The sequence below is a fragment of the Ranitomeya variabilis genome, chromosome 4 (genome assembly GCF_051348905.1).
Source record: "Ranitomeya variabilis isolate aRanVar5 chromosome 4, aRanVar5.hap1, whole genome shotgun sequence".
NCBI lineage: Eukaryota > Metazoa > Chordata > Amphibia > Anura > Dendrobatidae > Ranitomeya > Ranitomeya variabilis.
In genome coordinates, this window is record NC_135235.1 from 319,942,214 (window position 1) to 319,961,167 (window position 18,954).

At 40.6% G+C, this 18,954-nt stretch overlaps 1 protein-coding gene across 6 annotated transcripts in view; it reads right to left on the reverse strand.

The window, feature by feature from the left end:
• Nucleotides 1–18,954, reverse strand: part of GRIK4 (glutamate ionotropic receptor kainate type subunit 4) — an 888,411-nt gene that overhangs the window by 101,737 nt on the left and 767,720 nt on the right. For 4 of the 6 annotated variants that reach the window (XM_077250470.1, XM_077250472.1, XM_077250469.1 and 1 more), the window contains 5 exons: nucleotides 18,890–18,943; nucleotides 15,460–15,621; nucleotides 13,227–13,389; nucleotides 12,033–12,133; nucleotides 9,041–9,148 (listed from right to left, as the gene is read on the reverse strand). In XM_077250470.1, coding sequence (XP_077106585.1) covers nucleotides 9,041–9,148; nucleotides 12,033–12,133; nucleotides 13,227–13,389; nucleotides 15,460–15,621; nucleotides 18,890–18,943 — 588 coding nt within the window. Of the gene's footprint in view, nucleotides 1–9,036; nucleotides 9,149–12,032; nucleotides 12,138–13,226; nucleotides 13,390–15,459; nucleotides 15,622–18,889; nucleotides 18,944–18,954 lie in introns of those variants that run through there. The other 2 variants (XM_077250471.1, XM_077250474.1) reach the window with 2 other exon arrangements.

Here is an 18,954-nt window from a genome sequence, read left to right on the forward strand (position 1 = left end):
AAAAGATGTCTCAGAGGAGATCTCATTTACATGTATAAATATATGTGTGGTCAGTACAGAGTACTGGCACATGACTTATTCCTTCCAAAGACCATACTGAGGACCAGGGGGCACTCATTACTGGTGGAAAAATGGCAATTCCGGCAACTAAATAGGAAAGGATTCTTTACAGTAGAGCAGTCAGACTGTGGAATGTCCTATGTTACTACAAAAGGTAGTAAAGGCAGACACTAAAGGTATGTGCACATGTTGCGGATTTCCTGCGGATCCGCAGCGGTTTTTACCTTGCAGAAACGCTGCAGATCCACAAGTGATTTACACTACAATGTAAATCAATGGTAAAAAAAAATGCTGTGCTAATGATGCGGAAAATTCAGTGCGGAAATGCTGCGGATTAAAAGAAGTAGCATGTTACTTCTTTTTTGGGGATCTGCAGCATTTTTGTACCCATTCTATTACAGAAATCCGCAGGGGTAAAAAACGCATTAAATCTGAACAAAATCCGCACAAAATCCGCAGCAAAACCGCACAAAATCTGCTCAAAACACGCGTCAAATCCACACCTGTGTTTTCTGCCAAGAGATGCAGAATCCGTACCAGAAATTCCTAAGCCTAATCCGTAACGTGTGCACATAGCCATAGCAGTTTTTGAAAAAGGGCCAGACAATTTCTTCATTGCACATGACATTGTGGGTAATAGGTAAATTAGTGAGAAAATGAACAATTGGTGGAGGAAGGTTGAACTTAATGGACCGGGGTCTTTTTTCAACCTATGTAACTATGAGTGCTTCTCGCTAAATTAGAATATCATCAAAAAGTAAATTTATTTCAGTTCTTCAATATAAAAAGTGAAACTCATATTATATAGTCATTACAAACAGAGTGATCTATTTCAAGTGTTTATTTCTGTTAATGTTTATGATTATGGCTTACAGCCAATGAAAACCCAAAAGTCATTATCTCAGTAAATTAGAATACTTTATAACACCAGCTTGAAAAAGGATTTTACAATCCAAAATGTTGGCCTACTGAAATGTATGTTCAGCAAATGCACTCAATACTTGGTCGGGGCTCTTTTGGCATCAATTACTGCATCAGTGCAGCGTGTCATGGAGGCAATCAGCCTGTGGCACTGCTGAGGTGTTATGGAAGCCCAGGTTGCTTTGATAGCAGCCTTCAGCTCGTCTGCATTGTTGGGTCTGGTGTCTCTCATCTTCCTCTTGACAATACCTCATTGATTCTCTATGGAGTTAAGGTCAGGCGAGTTTACTAGCCAATCAAGCACAGTGATACTGTTGTTTTAAACCAGGTATTGGTACTTTTGGCAGTGTGGACAGGTGCCAAGTCCAGCTGGAGAATGAAATTTCCATCTCCAAAAGCTTGTCAGTAGAGGGAAGCATGAAATGCTCTAAAATTCCTGGTAGATGGCTGCGCTGACTTTAGTCTTGATAAAACACAGTGGACCTACACCAGCAGATGACATGGCTCCCCAAACCATCACTGATTGTGGAAACTTCACACTAGACCTCAAGCAGCTTGGATTGTCTGTCTCTCCACTCTTTCTCCAGACTCCAGGACCTTGATTTCCAAATTAAATGCAAAATTTACTTTCATCTGAAAACAACCTTGGACCACTAAGCAACAGTCCAGTTCTTTTTCTCCTTGGCCCAGGTAAGACGCTTCTGGCGTTGTCTATTGGTTATGAGTGGCTTGACACAAGGAATGCGACACTTGTAGCCTATGTCCTGGATGCATGTGTGTGTGTTGGCTCTGGAAGCAATGACTCCAGCAGCAGTCCTCTCCTTGTGAATCTTCACCAAATTTTTAAATGGCCTTTTCTTAACAATCCTTTCAAGGCTGCGGTTATCCCAGTTGCTTGTGCACCTTTTTCTACCACACTTTTCCTTCCACTCAACTTTCCATTAATATGCTTGGGCACAGCACTCTGTGAGCTGCCAGCTTTTTTAGCAATGATCATTTGTAGCTTACTCACCTTGTGGAGTGTGTCAGTTACTGCCTTCTGGACATCTGTCAAGTCAGCAGTCTTCCCCATGATTGTGGAGCCTACTAAAACAGACTAAGGAACCTTTTTAAATGCTTAGGAAGCGTTTGCAGGTGTTTTTTGGTTAATTATTCTAATTTATTGAGATAGTAACTTTTGGGTTTTCATTGGCTGTAAGCCATAATCATCAACATTAACAGAAATAAACACTTGAAATAGGTCACTCTGTAATGACTCTTTATAATATCTGAGTTTCACTTTTTGTATTGAAGAACTGAAATAAATTAACTTTTTGATGATATTCTAATTTAGTGAGAAGCACTTGTATGTAATTGTAACTTATTTCTAAACAAATTTTGTTTTTATTCAAATCTCGTTTGATGATTGGATCTTTTACTAGGAGTGCAGGTTTCCATATCACAAGCAAAACAGTTCATTTTCCTACAATGTGTGAATGAGCGCTGCGGAATGATTCCGCTGAAAGCTGAAATCTGCAATACCATTATGCAGGGAAACTTAACTTAAGGTGGGGGATTTTACTCCAGTCAGTATAGCCATCAGTAATGGGAAATGTACAAAGTTGAAGTTTGATTTCATGAAATAATCGAATGCTGATGCCGGACACTGAGCAGAAGATAATAACGCTAGCTTCAGAAGTCTAGTGTAATGTGTAAAAATATAAAAGCCATATCTGTCAAATAGATATAGTATGTGCTTGCTGCTCTAAAGGCGTGCACTTACAGATAGCACATAAAGCAGCAGAATGCATTTTGTGATGAATAATAAATATTGGTGTCCACTTGATTTATGGTTAGTGCTCCAGAGAAGGGTAAGTTCCATGATCGTGGCAAATAAAATCTTTATTTGTATTTATTCCCTTTATTTTTAGTCCTGAGCTCTCATGATGGGAGAAAAGGTGATAAATGGCTGGTACTTCGGAGGCCATAATGCAGGTCCATTTCAGTGTCTGTTTTACACTCTCAATAACAGACCTCCTGTAGTTCTACCAGACTGAACATAGATCACCATAAGGATCCTATGCTGATTGAAGGCAAGCCAGTTAAACCAGTCCGTTGAAGATGGAAAGTCGGTCTTCTCTTTTTTAGGGTATAATTTGTACAGGCACCCTTAGAAATATGAGACCAAGCTGTATTTCTATATGCTTCTGGCATATATGGTGATGAATATAGGTGTTTTCTACTGTATTCCATTAGCGTCTCCAAACAAATAGCAAAGGCACCATATACCATGTTATAATGTAACTACATCATTGTCGTACCCTAAGAAAGTCCTTACAGATTCTAACATGAACATTAATCTGTGAAATCCCTGTGATTATGATATTTGAAGAGTGAAATATTGCAGATAACTGCATCCATACTTAATTTTAATCTTAAAGAATAATTAAATTTATTTTTTATCTAATCATCCTGCAGACATTGCAAAGGTATTTCTTTTTGTAATATACAGTACTTTATTAACTTATTTTCCCTTCTTATTCCCCAAACTTTATGCTGCAGTGCTGTTTTGATTCCTAGTTTCTGCTCCTTTAGAATTTCATTTTAACTGCTGCTAAGTAAGATCCCTAAATACAGTCTGTATTGATGCTCCCCAGTCTGAGTACAGGGGTGGACAGCAGATAAAGCTCAGACAGGGAAAGTCCCATACACCGACTGTATGAATGCAGAAAAAAGATCTTGTTTAGCAGAAGATTAAATGCTTGAATATAGTATACAAATCTTTTTACCGAGCAGCAGTTGAAAGCAGCTTATAAAGGAGCATGAATTGGACATTGAAAAAGCACTCCAGCATACTGTATAGGAGAGAAGGAAGCAGCATAGATAATTAAGTATATTATAAAAATGCCTAACATTGCAATGCTTTGAGGATAATTAACCCCATAATAATCAAGGACCATACATTTACAACTCTTGTTTCTTGACTTCAAAGTGAACCTGACAGCTGATACATGCTGTCGAATCCACAGGCAACACGTATCAGACATTGGCTGCAGGATTCCAGCGATATATGTTTAACTCTGAAATGCTGCAGGGTTTCAGAGAAAGACCTGGTTTAATAGCCGTAGATGATGAAGCCACGCTGGAGACTAGTTCAACAGGAGAGTCCCCGGCGGTGTCCCCTTGCCTGCTGCCCTAGATTGACAGAGCTCTGCCAACGTGTGCATATAGATGGAGACCTGTTGATCCAGAGCCGCTATCCCCAGCGGCTATTAAATTATGTTTTTCCCTGAAACACCGCAGTGTTTCAGTTAAACATACAGTATATACAGTAGCTGGAATACTGCAGCCACTGTCTGATACATACTGCCCGCTGTCAGGGTCACTTTAACCAAAACTTATTCTGTACTTCTAGAGGTGTGTGAAGCATTGTGCACTGGGGCGGTTTGCCGGTTTCTGAGCTTGGACAGGAGGGTATGTTTGCATTATACATACTTCCGGCCAGAGCCAGTCCAGTGGATGTGGCCTCACTCCATACACTTGTATGGAGTAAGGCTGCACCCTCTACTCTGGACGGCGGTATCTCTAGTTGGGGTGCGACCTCGCTCAATACAAGTTTATGGAGGTCACACCCACTGGACGAGCTCTGATCTGGTTTATTACTGCTTCTGCCTTCTTTTTTGCTGATTATAACAGCACTGAGCCAGTGCTATGTATTGTATAGAAACATTGGCACTGCCAATTCTTCTGTAGTACCTGTTGATCACATTATTGCTCTTCTGTAGTACCTGTCAATCACAATAATTGCCAGGTCTCTGCCTGGCATAGCAAAGCAGCTGGATCACAGCAGACCCAGATCAGCTCTACCACTAACTTATGTCACTGTCGTGGACTTTTCTCATGTAACTGGAACATGTATGCCCAGTTACAGTGGAAATAAAATATCAGTAATAGAAAAAAATGTTTCTCAGAGGTCTTCAATAAGCTGTTGTGAAACAAATTATGCAATAATAATACAGCTGGTGAAATAAGTATCGAAAAATTCACCAATTTTCTAAGTAAATATATTTCTTAAGGTACCATTGACATGGAATTCTCACCAGATGTCAGTAACAACCCTTCCAATCCACACAGGCAAAGAAATCACACCAAAGATATCTCTAAATTATTTTATGTGGAAAAATGGGAAATTACACAGTGAAAAAGTATTTAACACTTGAAGAAAGAAAGGTGCAAAAAGCCATGGAAAGTGATGATTCCAGCTGAAATCTATCAGTAATTACAAAGCAATCCTACCAATTAGTAAGCAATCCTACCATTTAGTAAAAAAATATCAGCTGGTTCAACTGATTGCCTGTAAAAAGGTGTCTCATCACCAAGGTGTCAAACAAGAAACATCTCGTGATGGGCTGAGCTGTCTCAAGACCTTCGCAACTTTATTGTTGCCAAACATACTGATTGCACTGGTTACAGAAGCATTACTAAACTACTGAAGGTTCCAGTGAGCAATCTTGGGGCCATAATCCAGAAAAGGAAAGAACATAATTTCACCATAAACAGGCCACGATCCGGTGTTCCCCACAAGATTTCAGACAGAGGAGTGAAAAGAATTATGAGAAGACTTGTCCAAGAGCCAGGGACCACCTTTGGAGAGCTACAGAGAGGATCTAGAATCAGCAGGTACAATGGTTTCAAAGAAATCTATAAGTAATACAATCAACCTCCACGGCCTGTATGCATGTTCACTATGCAAGACCCCATTGGTTTGTGTTTAAAAAGCATGTTCAAGCGCGTTTACAGTTTGCTCAACAATTTTAAGACAAGCCTGTGAAATACTGGGAGAATATAGCCTGGTCTGATGAGAGCAAAAGAGAACTCTTTGAAAGCCATAATACACACCCTGTTTGGTTGCCAAAAGACACTCCATATTACCCCAAAAACACCATACCAACATCATGGTGTTTTTGGAGGTGGGAACATCATGGTGTGGGGCTGTTTTCCAGCATGTGGCACTGGCAAACTTCATATCATTGAAGGAAGGATGAATAGACAAATGCATTGAGCTATTCTTGATAAAAATTTGCTGCCCTCTACCATGATGATGAAGAATGAAGATGAAACGAGTGTGGACATTTCTACAAGACAATGATCCCAAACACACAGCCAAAAAAACTCAACTGGTTTCAGAGAAAGAAAATAAAGCTTCTAGAATGGTCCAGCCAACCACCGGACCTGAATCCAATAGAAAAGTTATGGAAGAAACTAAAGCTCAGAGTTCATAAAAGGAGCCCATGGAGCCTTTAAGATTTGTAGAGTGTTTTGTGGAAGGATGAGTCAAAATCAGACTTGAGCAAAGCATGAGACTAGTTACTCCATACAGGAGGCGTATTGAAGCTTCATCACCAACAATGGCTTCTATACGAAGTATTACATATATTTCAGTTAGTGTGTTCAATACTTTTCCCTGTGCCATTTCCTATTGTTACACATAACTTAATTTATGGACATCTATGGTTTGATTTTTATGCCTGTGTGGATTGGATGGGTTGTTACTGACATCTTGTGAGAATTTCACGTCAATAGCAATTTTAGAAGTATATTTACTTATAGAATTGGTGACGTGTTCAACACCCATTTCACGCACTGTATATACAGTATGTAAAAAAAAATTCATTTAAAATGTCCCTACTGTAAAAGAATAAGAAAAACAACATTTTTCATATACAATACATTTAATTACGAACGTGTATCAAAAAAATAGAAAAAAGTAAAAATGTTATAGCTGGTGAAAAGCAAAGGGAAAAACGAAGGAAAAAAGATGGACCACTATTTAGGCTCTTTCTTGCTTGGTCCTTAAGAGGTTAATTTAAGTATCTAAAATACGGTATTAGAGTTTGTATTCAAACAGTAGCGATTCGGGAGTGTGTAATATTTTATGGTTCTGTCATAAAAAAAAACCCACAATACCAGTGTACAGTATATAATGAGGTAATTTGGGGAAGACATATCCATAAAATATTCAACAAATGTATAAACAAGAAAACCATGAATAAATAATAGCTCATGAACTACAAGACCTAGTGCTGAAAAATCCGGGAGATATAAGGGAATAAGAAAAATAAGTATAAGGAGAAGATGTGTCAAGGTGGAGAACATCCTTCCTTGTGGAGATAAGCCAAGTTGGAAGGCCGTGGATTTCTTAAATTCTCAGATCCATTTCTTAAGAAGCAAGATAACTGAGCTGAGCCTTTCAAATGCCAAGGAATAACTAATCTAGAAGCCTTGGGTGAACATGGAAAGGAGGGCCATAGCTAGTGTGTGTCTGTTAATTGGTGACTTGTTACCTGAGTGGGAAGTTCCTTCAGCACTTTCAAGAGAGCGGCAACAATTCTACATGAATTTTATATAAGTGAGCACCATCTCCAGCAGATCCTTGTGTTCTGGGGATATATTTCACATCAACATGCTGGCGTTCTGCACCACCAAGATAGTAATTTATAATTTTTCTCCTGTAACCTGAACTGATTAGAGGAGTTCCTGAGGTCAATGCCTTCACCCAAGCCTCAGAGTCAAACAATTGTCCTAGTCCAATTCTCATGCTTTAGACATGTTAAAGAACTGAAGTCGTCTCAACTTTGTTCTGTACATTAGCACAGAGGTGGGCATATCATTGGTGCATCCTATGCAGCTGCACAAGGGCCCAAGAGGTAATGGAGCCCAGGTTCCCCTCCAATGCAGGTGGAATTGTACATTATGACGGACTATTGGGTTGCTAGGGGACCATATACTGTTCATGCACAGGGGTCTCCTTTATCTGAGTCCAAGAGTGCATCAAGGAAACCAAGTGAGTAGGGTGACCAGATTTGTAGCAAGGTGACAAAGTAATTGTAGAGCTAATATTGTGACTTTGTTCTATGGAGTGATAATAGGTCTTCTATACATGTGCATGGAGCCTTTATTGACTTTATCATAAAAAATATAGTGCCAGGTCGTATGTATGAAGGATAGGGAAGCATTGATTCTAGAGAAGAATTTCTGAACACATCCATCATCCAATGGGTCCTGTATAGCACTATTATCAGACTTGGCACATTGGCCGCTGACTTGCTCATGAGGCTTTAATCTGCTCGTTTTAGTGTAAATCCACCAACAGTTTCTCCAGTTTTGATAAATAGTTGTAAGTGCTTCAGATAGATAATGAGCACTTGTCAGGTGGTGGATACTGCAGTTTTCAAATGTTCGTTTTTGTTTCTCAGACTTCTGGATAGTTAATTACTGCAAGTGTTTGGCTTGTTAGGCAGCACTTGCAGAAGCATGGGCAACAGCCAAAACACGGGAACTACCGACGGCGGGCGACACCTCCATCTCTCATGATCTCAGTACCACTAAAAAGACATGGAACCAGCACTTGAGCTCTCCTGGTTTCGACTGTAGATTTTTAGAGGAGCGTGTTTTTTACTCTTTATACTTTTGTTCAGGCGAAAGAATGGCTCTGGGAGGAGAGAAAGGAAGTGTTTGGCTTAGTCAGGCTTAGGGATTGTAACGGCTTAGTCACATGAAGCCACAGAAACGTAATATTACAAATCTACTCTCTTCAAGTTGCACACTGAGATTTTCAAAACTTGTTTCACATTCTTCAAGTGCGAGAATGAAGTCTCCTGCACAGATTATTCATTAATACTGATAATCGGCAGAGTAGAATCATGGTCACTACCAAGCAGGTCTAGTACCACCGGCTGCTCTCAATGAGACTTGTGCCAGTCTGTACAGGAAATTGCCTTATACCATTTACACACGTACATTGCTTTTAAAAACTACCTAAAAATAAATATATAAATGAGAAGCAAATTGTGTTCTGGTAGTTGTGGCGGGAGTACAGCAGTGCGGAAGCATGATGAAAATGTCCATCACTGTGCAACATCTGACCGCAATCCCCCGACATACATTTTTGGCATTTTGTGGCAAATTAGTTCATTGTACTATTTGTTGCACTGGTGAGAAAATAAATGAAAATGGACAATAATACTTTTGATAGAGATAAAGGCATTGCCAGAATGTTTTATAACCAATGGAAACTTACTAGAATTGTAGTAATTATAAGCGTTTTATTAGCCAGACTGTCGGAGACATTTTGGAAGAAATATCTTTTGTCCATGGAGATGCCGTTAGTGACGTGCCACTGTCCAATCTAGTCAGAAAACAGAAGATCCATGTAAGTATATTTTAAGGATTCCAAACAAAGAACTATGGATGGTAAATGGTGACCACAATTACTTCTCATGTTCACAAATGCTACGGCGATTGGCTAGCAAGTTGTGTAGGAGGACTGGGATAAATCCACATCCGAGTCCTGTACACACCACTGTGCCGATGAGATTGTCACACTGACTGCACTGCGAGCGGCTCTCTGCTCAAAGCCACAAGAACTGATCTATTTGCATTGAAGTTAATTATTTTGATACATTTCAAAATATGTCACAAAATATCTGCCCGAAATATTGACTTTGGTAACAGAGAAGCCATTTTTCCATTAATGTCGTCTTTGAAGCGGCGGTGCTTACATGCATTTTCAGTTTCATAAATCAAATGCGTCCTGCTAGGAGAAAGATTGCGATTCTGCAGGACTCCACTGCTGTATCCCTTCAGATGTCCAAGTGCCTCTAGCTTTATCTCTTCTGCAGCTTTTTTATAAGCCAGAAGATATATTTTCCACCTCCCATAGCAATGGCAGACAGAGGAAAGTAGACTCCGTAACAAAGATCAATATAGGTCATCACACTTGATGCCTGGGCTACACTGTGACTTCTTGTAGCGCTACTGGTTGATTTAAAGGGGATAGCCAGGTCTTTAAAAGAAAAGCGTGTAGTTGTTAACAGAGGCAACTACCTGCTGCCTGTTGTGCCCGCTGCCAGTCATTGACCACTCATGTCAGAGATTTAGTTGCTCCCTGTCAAAAAAGCAGTGGTTTCTCTTCCTGTTGATAGGGTGGAACTACTGGTGTCATGCTGATTTAAAGCCAGCTTCCCCAATTAGGCAGCCGAGAGCCGGCTATCAATCAGCATGACACCAGCAGTCCTGCCCTCTCAACAGGAAAAGAAACTGCCTCCCTGTTCAAGCAATGTCAGTGGAAGTCTGTGACCACTCTGTGCTGGAGGAGAAAGGCGCCAGGCAGAACAGGCAGGTAGGTGGTAACTATCTGCCAGTTAGTGCTTAGGCATTTTTTTTTTTTTTTTAAAGTCCCAGATACCCCCTTTTAACTTTTTAGCTGCAGTCCAAAGTAACACATTGAAGTGTATGTAATTACGTGGACTGTAGAGGACACTTTATAGTCAATATCAATCAGTTGGGTAACAAAAAGTCACAGAGTAGCCCAGGCAATAGGGAGTTATAATTTACTATCCATGAAAGAAGGGTCAGGTGTTTGCTTTCTGTGCATAACCTTTACTAGTTTCTAATCCCCCAGGTCTCAGTAATAATACAGTTCTTATGGAGAATGCCGTTGCACATGGCGCTGTTATCACCCAACAGCAAAGGTGCTGGTACCACCCAGGGTTGGGCCACCCAGTATCAGCAGCATAGTTTACCTGTACAATATATGGCTTGTCCTCTTATATAGCTTCAGGGAAGTAGGGTCTTTCCTTAAGGAGACCACTTACATACGGAGATTCATGGAATGTTAACACTTGACATTTTTTGCTGAGTTTTTGGAGCAGAAACTGTCCAAGCATGTGTGCACAGATTCTGCCTAGCCTCTCAGAAAATTAACAAAGTGCACAGCAATGTAAAAATGACATTGCTGTGCACATTTCTGTCTTGTGTCACTTCTGTTAACTGTTTCATGGTTCAGAAACCCTGAAGAGGTTAAAAGAGTTGACATGCCCATTCCTCGGGTTGTTTCAGGCTCTCTATTCTTCACCATGTAGAGTAAAAAACATTGGTGCAAGAATGACAGCAAAACCATCAGCGATGCCACTTCAGGCAAATGACCACCAGCATTTTCCTGAAGAATCTTTGCCTGCAGTTGGACTAGCATCTAAAAGGCACCGTGTGCACATATCCAACTCTCCAACCAAAACTCTTGGTTTTTTAACTCCTTGTGGTGTTTGGATAGTTTCTGCTCTGAAAACTCAGCAAAAGAGAAAATTAACATGGCCACAGCCTTACGCTATGCGCACAGTGAGGCTTTTTGCAGAGTTTTCGGAGCAGAAACTGTCTATGGTCACAGAGTTTTTTGAGGATTATTTTGAGCAGAAAATGATCGGAAACTTTCCAAGTACTCCTCCTAACTCCTCAAAAACGTGGAGTTTCTGCTCTGAAAACACAGCAAAAAGACTCTGTGTGCACATAGCCACTAATTGAAAACTCAAAGTTTTTGAGGCATTTTGACACTTGGAGGAGTATTTTGAGCATTTCCTTTACCTTTCTGCTGTTTCTGCTCCATATACTACTTCAAAAATTCTGTGCACACATAGCATTAGGATATGTTTAGACAGAGGGTTTTTTGGGGGGCCCTTTATTTTCCAGGAGGAACCAACTTCAAGAAATGTGCCTTCTTTGGAGGAGTGTTTCTTTTACTAGAGCATTTCCTGAAGAGTTTTTGAAATGTTTTGGAAGAGTTTTTTTCTCTGGAGTGTTTTTTGTTGCCTTTTAATTAGACAGTGCCTAATTTGGAGAAGTTTATTTCACGATATTCTTCAAAGAAGTGAAATGCACTTTTTTTTCATTAAGTATTTTTCAAAATCTGAAGTGGGGAAAAAATGCTTAAACTCTTAAGGAGAATTAATATTGAAATAAATAGTAAGAATCTATTAATTAGTTTTGAGGTATTCTTCGTAGTGGATCTGCACTAAAAAACACCCACAAAAAATTCAGTCTGTCCATAACCTTAAGCTGGCCATAAGTGTGAAATATCTGTCTCCTGAACGTATCTACAGCTTCACCATATGCTTGAGCACTCATGGTGTGAGGCTTCACCTATATAACTCAACATATAAGGCAGTCACATTATTTCAGTGTCTGGAAAGAAATGGGCATTAACGATAAGATAAAAAGAAGAAAACTTTACGCCTTACCTCCTGAAACCCTATCTTGGTGTATTGCAGAATGTTGAGATCATAATTTGATCTTTGACCTTTGCTATTGAATTCCACATGTCCAGTAAGACCTTCCAACTCTACCTGTGCAAGAGAAAGACAATAACAGAAAGCCAAGGGCAATACACCTGTTTCCAAATGCTCACAGTTGTACTACTTTGTTTTTGCCTATTTCAGCTGAGTCCTTATGTGGTACGGTTATAAGAGAAGGTAGGAGTGTCCAAGGATAGGCCCTACCACGGTACTCAGTAGGGTGGTCAGCAGGCCCAGGATTGAGAACCGCACAGGTGTAGTAGGGATAATGGTGGGGGAAAAATGAGGACTATTTGCTAAAAATTGTAGAATTATAATTAGATTAGTAACACTCTATCAGTCAGAAGTCATCATGTTATGAATTTCAGGGACTGATGGTGGTTTTGTGCACTAGCCAACCCATGCTTGGGACATGAAGAACACTTAATATAGAAATAATCAAATACGAATTAGAATCAAACACAATTAAAAGTCAGGTTGTCAGGGGAATATAATTATTTTTAAAAGAGGTAAAAACATAAAAGAAGTAATATTCAACTTCACAGCTCCTGTTCCTGAACACACCAATGCCCACATGTCTCTACTTCAATGGAGAGTACTGATAACTGCAACCAGTGATCAGATTGCTGGGCATTCCTGGTGAGACAAGTTTGTACTGAGAAGTAGAGAGACCTGGTAAGCAGAGTAATGTGGGATGGGGCTGTAGTATTACTACTTTTATTGCTTTATATCAATCTGAGCACATTTAAAAATAATTTTCATCCATAAAACTGATAACCTAGCTGTAAGGCTCTCTTGAAAAAAGTCAAGAGTCTCAAAAGTTTTTGGAAAACGTATTTATTAAAACCCGAATTTTGAAACTTTTCGTCCTGGACTCAGCATGTTTCTTCTAAAAGTTGGCGTACATTTACAGTCGCTAATATCTCGCTTCAGTTGCGTATGCCGAATTTATCGGCACAAGCCCTATTTACCTAGCATACAGTATGCCAAAATGTTGGCATTTATCGTACTCTTCTATCAGCAGTATAGGATGGAAAATTGTAAGGACCAAATAGGTGTGATATGAATACAGGACATTCAAGATTTTTTTTCTTATATTACTATATAATAAAAGCCATTTGAAAAATGAGAATCCCTCACCCTTCCTCACCATTCTCAAGTAGTTCATAAGGCTGGTACCATGTTGCCATATTTGTGCAGAGCCACATGAAAGGGGTTTAACACCAATTTCTTGACTTCGGTTTAGTTCCTGCACAGCACTCACAATGCTGTACACAGCATCGAATAGTAATGCAGCAGACAGCTAAAACGACAATGGGAAAGTTATATTAATTTCGATATCTATGTAACAATCTTTGTGTCTGGCGTCCTCTCTGTATATCATCTACCTATGCAGATCTAGTTATCTTTACACTTATCTGCCTATAATTATGAGGAATGTACAGTCGGCAATGCAAGATGCAAATAAAACATGATTAGAGGATAATTTAAATATTAAATTGGTCATATAATATATAAAAAAAGTCTGCTTTCACTTCCATACTTACAATTATGTATCTGATATTGCAGCATTGAACCATTCACTTAAATAGAGTTGCTGGTCTATTTTGTTTTTTTGCCTATACAGTAACATTCATCGTAGACTTAAAAAGGGTTTATCCAAGAATATTTTTTCTGCTATAGACCTAAAAACTAACAGGCAAGTGGTTGCTATCTACCTGCCTGTTGTGTCCGACGCCAATCTATCACAGACCACTCCTGCCGGCAATTCAGCAGCTTCCAGTGAGTTCACGTTGACAGAGCAGTGGTTTCTCTTCCGCTCTGCTCTGCTGATGGGGTGTGACTGCCGACATCATGCTGATTGACTGCCGGATTCCCGCTGCATAACTACAGACAGAGCAGTGGTTTCTTTTCTGCTCTGCTCTGTTGAGGGGGTGTGACTGTAGACGTCATTCTGATTGACTGCCGGGTTCCCGCTAACTATAGACAGAGCAGTGGTTTCTCTTCTGCTCTGCTGACGGGGTGTGACTGCCGACATCATGCTGATTGACTGCTGGATTCCTGCTGCCTAACTACAGACAGAGCAGGGGTTTCTCTTCTGCTCTGCTCTGTTGAGGGGGTGTGACTGTAGATGTCATCCTGATTGACTGCCGGGTTCCCACTGCCTAACTACAGACAGAGCAGTGGTTTCTCTTCTGCTATGCTCTGCTGACGGGGTGTGACTGCCGACATCATGCTGATTGACTGCCGGATTCCTGCTGCCTAACTACAGACAGAGCAGTGGTTTCTCTTCTGCTCTGCTCTGCTGACGGGGTGTGACTGCCGACATCATGCTGATTGACTGCCGGATTCCTGCTGCCTAACTACAGACAGAGCAGTGGTTTCTCTTCTGCTATTCTCTGTTGAGGGGGTGTGACTGTAGACATCATCCTGATTGACTGCGGGGTTCCCGCTGCCTAACTACAGACAGAGCAGTGGTTTCTCTTCTGCTATGCTCTTTTGAGGGGGTGTGACTGTAGACGTCATCCTGATTGACTGCTGGGTTCCCGCTGCCTAACTACAGACAGAGCAGTGGTTTCTCTTCTGCTATGCTCTGTTGAGGGGGTGTGACTGTAGTCATCCTGATTGACTGTCGGATTCCCCCCTGCCTAACTTCAGACAGAGGAGCCTGGAATAGGAAGAGCTAATCTGTTGACATTGAGCAGCTGAATCGCTGACAGTCAATGACTGCTCTGTGCTGGGTAGTTACCAAGTACTTGCCTGTTTTAGTTTTTAAGCACAAGTAGAAAAAGTACTGGATAAGCCCTTTAATGAGGGTTTCCACACCTTTGCTTTATTTTAGCTATGGTCTGAATGTGTTGTCAAAATAATAAACAGCACGTACTCGTCTGCCGATTCCCAACGTTCCTCTGTCCCAGTATCTAGTCCCACGCTGGTCTCCTCTACTCTTCAGCAGAGGCTGCTGCAGCCAATCAGTATCCACAGCGCTGATACATTAATCAAACTTGTGATCACTGTATTGCTGCAGTTGTCCCCACAGAAGAGTAGAGGAGACCGGTGTGGGACCCCACGGTGGGAATCGGCAGGTGAATAGGTGCTGTTTATTATTTTGATAGCACACTCAGGCTATAAATAAAATAGAAAGGGCTTTTTAAGTTGGAGGAATAGGTCAGACAATAGTCTGGAGTCCTGACATATAACTCCCAAAAAATAATGAAATGTGACCAGACTCTAATTTGTGATAGCAGACACGGCCTATTAAGAAACGTGGCATGATTTTCTAATCTTGGGAATCCCCATTTAGAAACCTACCTAATATATTATTCCTCATACTTGAAAATTCCTAAAGTAAGGACCCCAAACAAGTACTCACGGCCGGACCAGTGAAGGGGGCGTGATCACAATTCTCTTCCCAAGAGTGTTGGAGTATTTGTGTAAATTCCTGATAGTAGCTGTGAGACTGATTAAACATAGAAAAACTCAAGATGTTCACTCGGTCATCCAACGGGCTGTCAAATCGTTGTAGAGAAAATTCCTGATAAAAATGAAGTTAACCATGTAAAGGCTCATCAGCACCAATAAATGACTAGTATGTATTTGATAATAAATGTTCTAGAATTTCACACATTTTATGCAATAAAATCATACAATCTAGTCTAATAAAACACACTGCGCAATAACCGCCTAATAGGTTACACTACACAGTAAGGATCTGTTCACACTGCACTTGAGCCGTTCATTAAAGAGAACCTATCAGGGGATTCATGTTGCCCACGTCACAGGCAGCATGAACTGAATGATTGTGGCCTAGTAAATTATACTTTGAAACGCTCTTTTCGGTGGAGATTTTAGTGCAGAAAAATCTGCTACAAACACTCAATGTGTGAACATACCCTTAGTAAGATTTGCTCCAGGTGCTTTTCTACATGGAAGGGTATTGAATGAGGTAAGCTGTGCAATGGCTGAGAGAAACATGTGCCCGGCTAGCAAGAGAGTAAGTATAGTGGGCGCAGGATTACAGACATATCTGAGCTCGGGACCTACAGATGCCCAAAAGGTCCCTATGGCCCATATGAGAAGACCAATATTATTAATGACTTGTGAGAGTTGGGGATCCTGTTAAAGATTTTGCATTGGGTCCCACAAGTTCGAAGTTACATCACTGCCTGATAGTTATATTAGAATATTAACGTAGAAAAGCATTTGGGAATACTGTATTAGTGAATAAAAAAAATGAACTATTGTAGTAGGGCTTGACAACCTTCCAAGGACGGTCCCTAAAAATACGGTCCGTAACATTTTTTTTAGGAGTCCGTGATTTTTTTTAAGCTGAAGAAACTTATGCAAACTATGTTACTATAATTATGAACCATTTTATAGTTCACAGTGAACGCAGCTAATGTTTTCATATCAGAATTATGGGCTGTAGACATGTATCACTTATAATCAAAATGATTTGTTATGGTTTTCCAATGTGTCCATAAAAAATATTGTCTCTCCGTGATTGTTTGGTAAGAAGTCCAGAAAAAATAAAAAGTCAAGTTATATAGATATATAGATAAAGAGATAGATAGATTGATATGATATTAATACAAAAAATGAAACAGCAAACGTGCATTTGTAGGTGCCAGCACGCAGGTTGGGACCCATCAACCTATGGCACATAAAAAGCAAAAGTGCACGGCACTCACTTGTAAATTCTATGCAAAAATTGGTGTCCTTATTGGACTATGTAAACAGGTGGCAATGTGTCGGCTAAAAAAATAGATAGATAGATAGACAGATAGATAGATAAGAGGAAGAAATTTAGAACAGCACAAAGAAAGAGTCCGGGTGCAGAACCCCCCAGGCAAATACCAAATGTCAATTATAAAAATCCAGAAAAATTGGAGGCAGCACTCCGTTCGTAGTGAAAAGGAGCTATTTAATCAGCCCAGAAGTCATTATCTCAGTAAATTAGAATAATTAACAAAAACACCTGTAAAGGCTTCCTAAGCGTTTTAAAAGGTCCCTAAGGGTACCGTTACACAAAACGATTTACCAATGATCACGACCAGCGATATGACCTGGCCGTGATCGTTGGTAAGTCGTTGTGTGGTCGCTGGGGAGCTGTCACACAGACAGCTCTCCAGCGACCAACGGTGCCGAAGTCCCCGGGTAACCAGGGTAAACATCGGGTTACTAAGCGCAGGGCCACGCTGCGATACCCTGGTTACAAGTGAACGCATCGCTGGATCGGTGTCACACACACCGATCCAGCGATGACAGCGGGAGATCCAGCGACGAAATAAAGTTCCAAACGATCTGCTACGACGTACGATTCTCAGCGGGGTTCCTGATCGCTGCTGCGTGTCAGACACAGCAATATCGTATGGATATCGCTGGAACGTCACGGATCGTGCCATCGTAGTGACAAAAGTGCCACTGTGAGACGGTACCCTAAGTCTGTTTCAGTAGGCTCCACAATCATGGGGAAGACTGCTGACTTGACAGATGTCCAGAAGGCAGTCATTGACACAGTCCACAAGGAGGGTAAGCCACAAAAGGTCATTGCTAAAGAAGCTGGTTGCTCACAGAGTGCTGTATCCAAGCATATTAATAGAAAGTTGAGTGGAAGAAAAAAGTGTGGTAGAAAAAGGTGCACAAGCAACTGGGATAACCACAGCCTTGAAAGGATTGTTAAGAAAAAGCCATTCAAAAACTTGGGGGAGATTCACAAGGAGTGGACTGCTGCTGGAGTCATTGCTTCAAGAGCCACCACACACAGTCATATCTAGGACATGGGCTACAAGTGTCACATTCCTTGTGTCAAGTCACTCATGTCTATCAGACAACGTCAGAAGCGTCTTACCAGGGCCAAGGAGAAAAATAACTGGACTCTTGCTCAGTGGTCCAAGGTGTTGTTTTCAGATGAAAGTAAATTTTGCATTTCATTTGGAATTCAAGGTCCCAGAGTCTGGTGGAAGAGTGGAGAGGCCACAATCCAAGCTGATTGAGGTCTAGTGTGAAGTTTCCACAAACAGTGATGGTTTGGGGAGCCATGTCATCTGCTGGTGTAGGTCCACTGTGTTTTATCAAGATCAAAGTTAGTGCAACAGTCTACCAGGAAATTTTAGAGCACTTCATGCTTCCCTCTGCCGACAAGCTTTTTGGAAAGGAAAATGTAATTCTCCAGCAGGACTTGGCACCTGTCTACACTGCCAAAAGTACCAATACCTGGCTTAAAAACAATATTATCACTGTGCTTGATTGGTCAGCAAACTCACCTGACCTTAACCCTATAGCGAATCTATGTGGTATTGTCAAGAAGAAGATGAGACACCAGATCCAACAATGCAGACGAGCTGAAGGCTGATATCAAAGCAACCTGGGCTTCCATAACACCTCAGCAGTGCCACAGGCTGATCGCCTCCATGCCACGCCGCATTGATGCAGTAATTAATGCAAAAGGAGCCCTGACCAAGTATTGAGTGCGTTACTGAACATAATCTCAGTAGGCAAACATTTCGGATTGTAAAATCCTTTTTCAAGCTGGTGTTATAAAGTATTCTAATTTACTGAGATAATGACTTTTGTGTTTTCATTGGCTGTAAGCATAATCATCAACATTAACAGAAATAAACACTTGAAATACATCACTGTTTGTAATGACTCTGTATAATTTATGAGTTTCACTTTTTGTATTGAAAAACTGAAATAAATGAACTTTTTTGATGATATTCTAATTTTGTGAGAAGCACCTGTAGATAAATATGAGATAGATACTAGATTGATAGATACTAGATGGATAGATCTTATCTCACCAGGTTTGTGAAGATGTACGTATAATAAGCTGATACCATTCCTAACTCCGCAGCCTGCACAACAG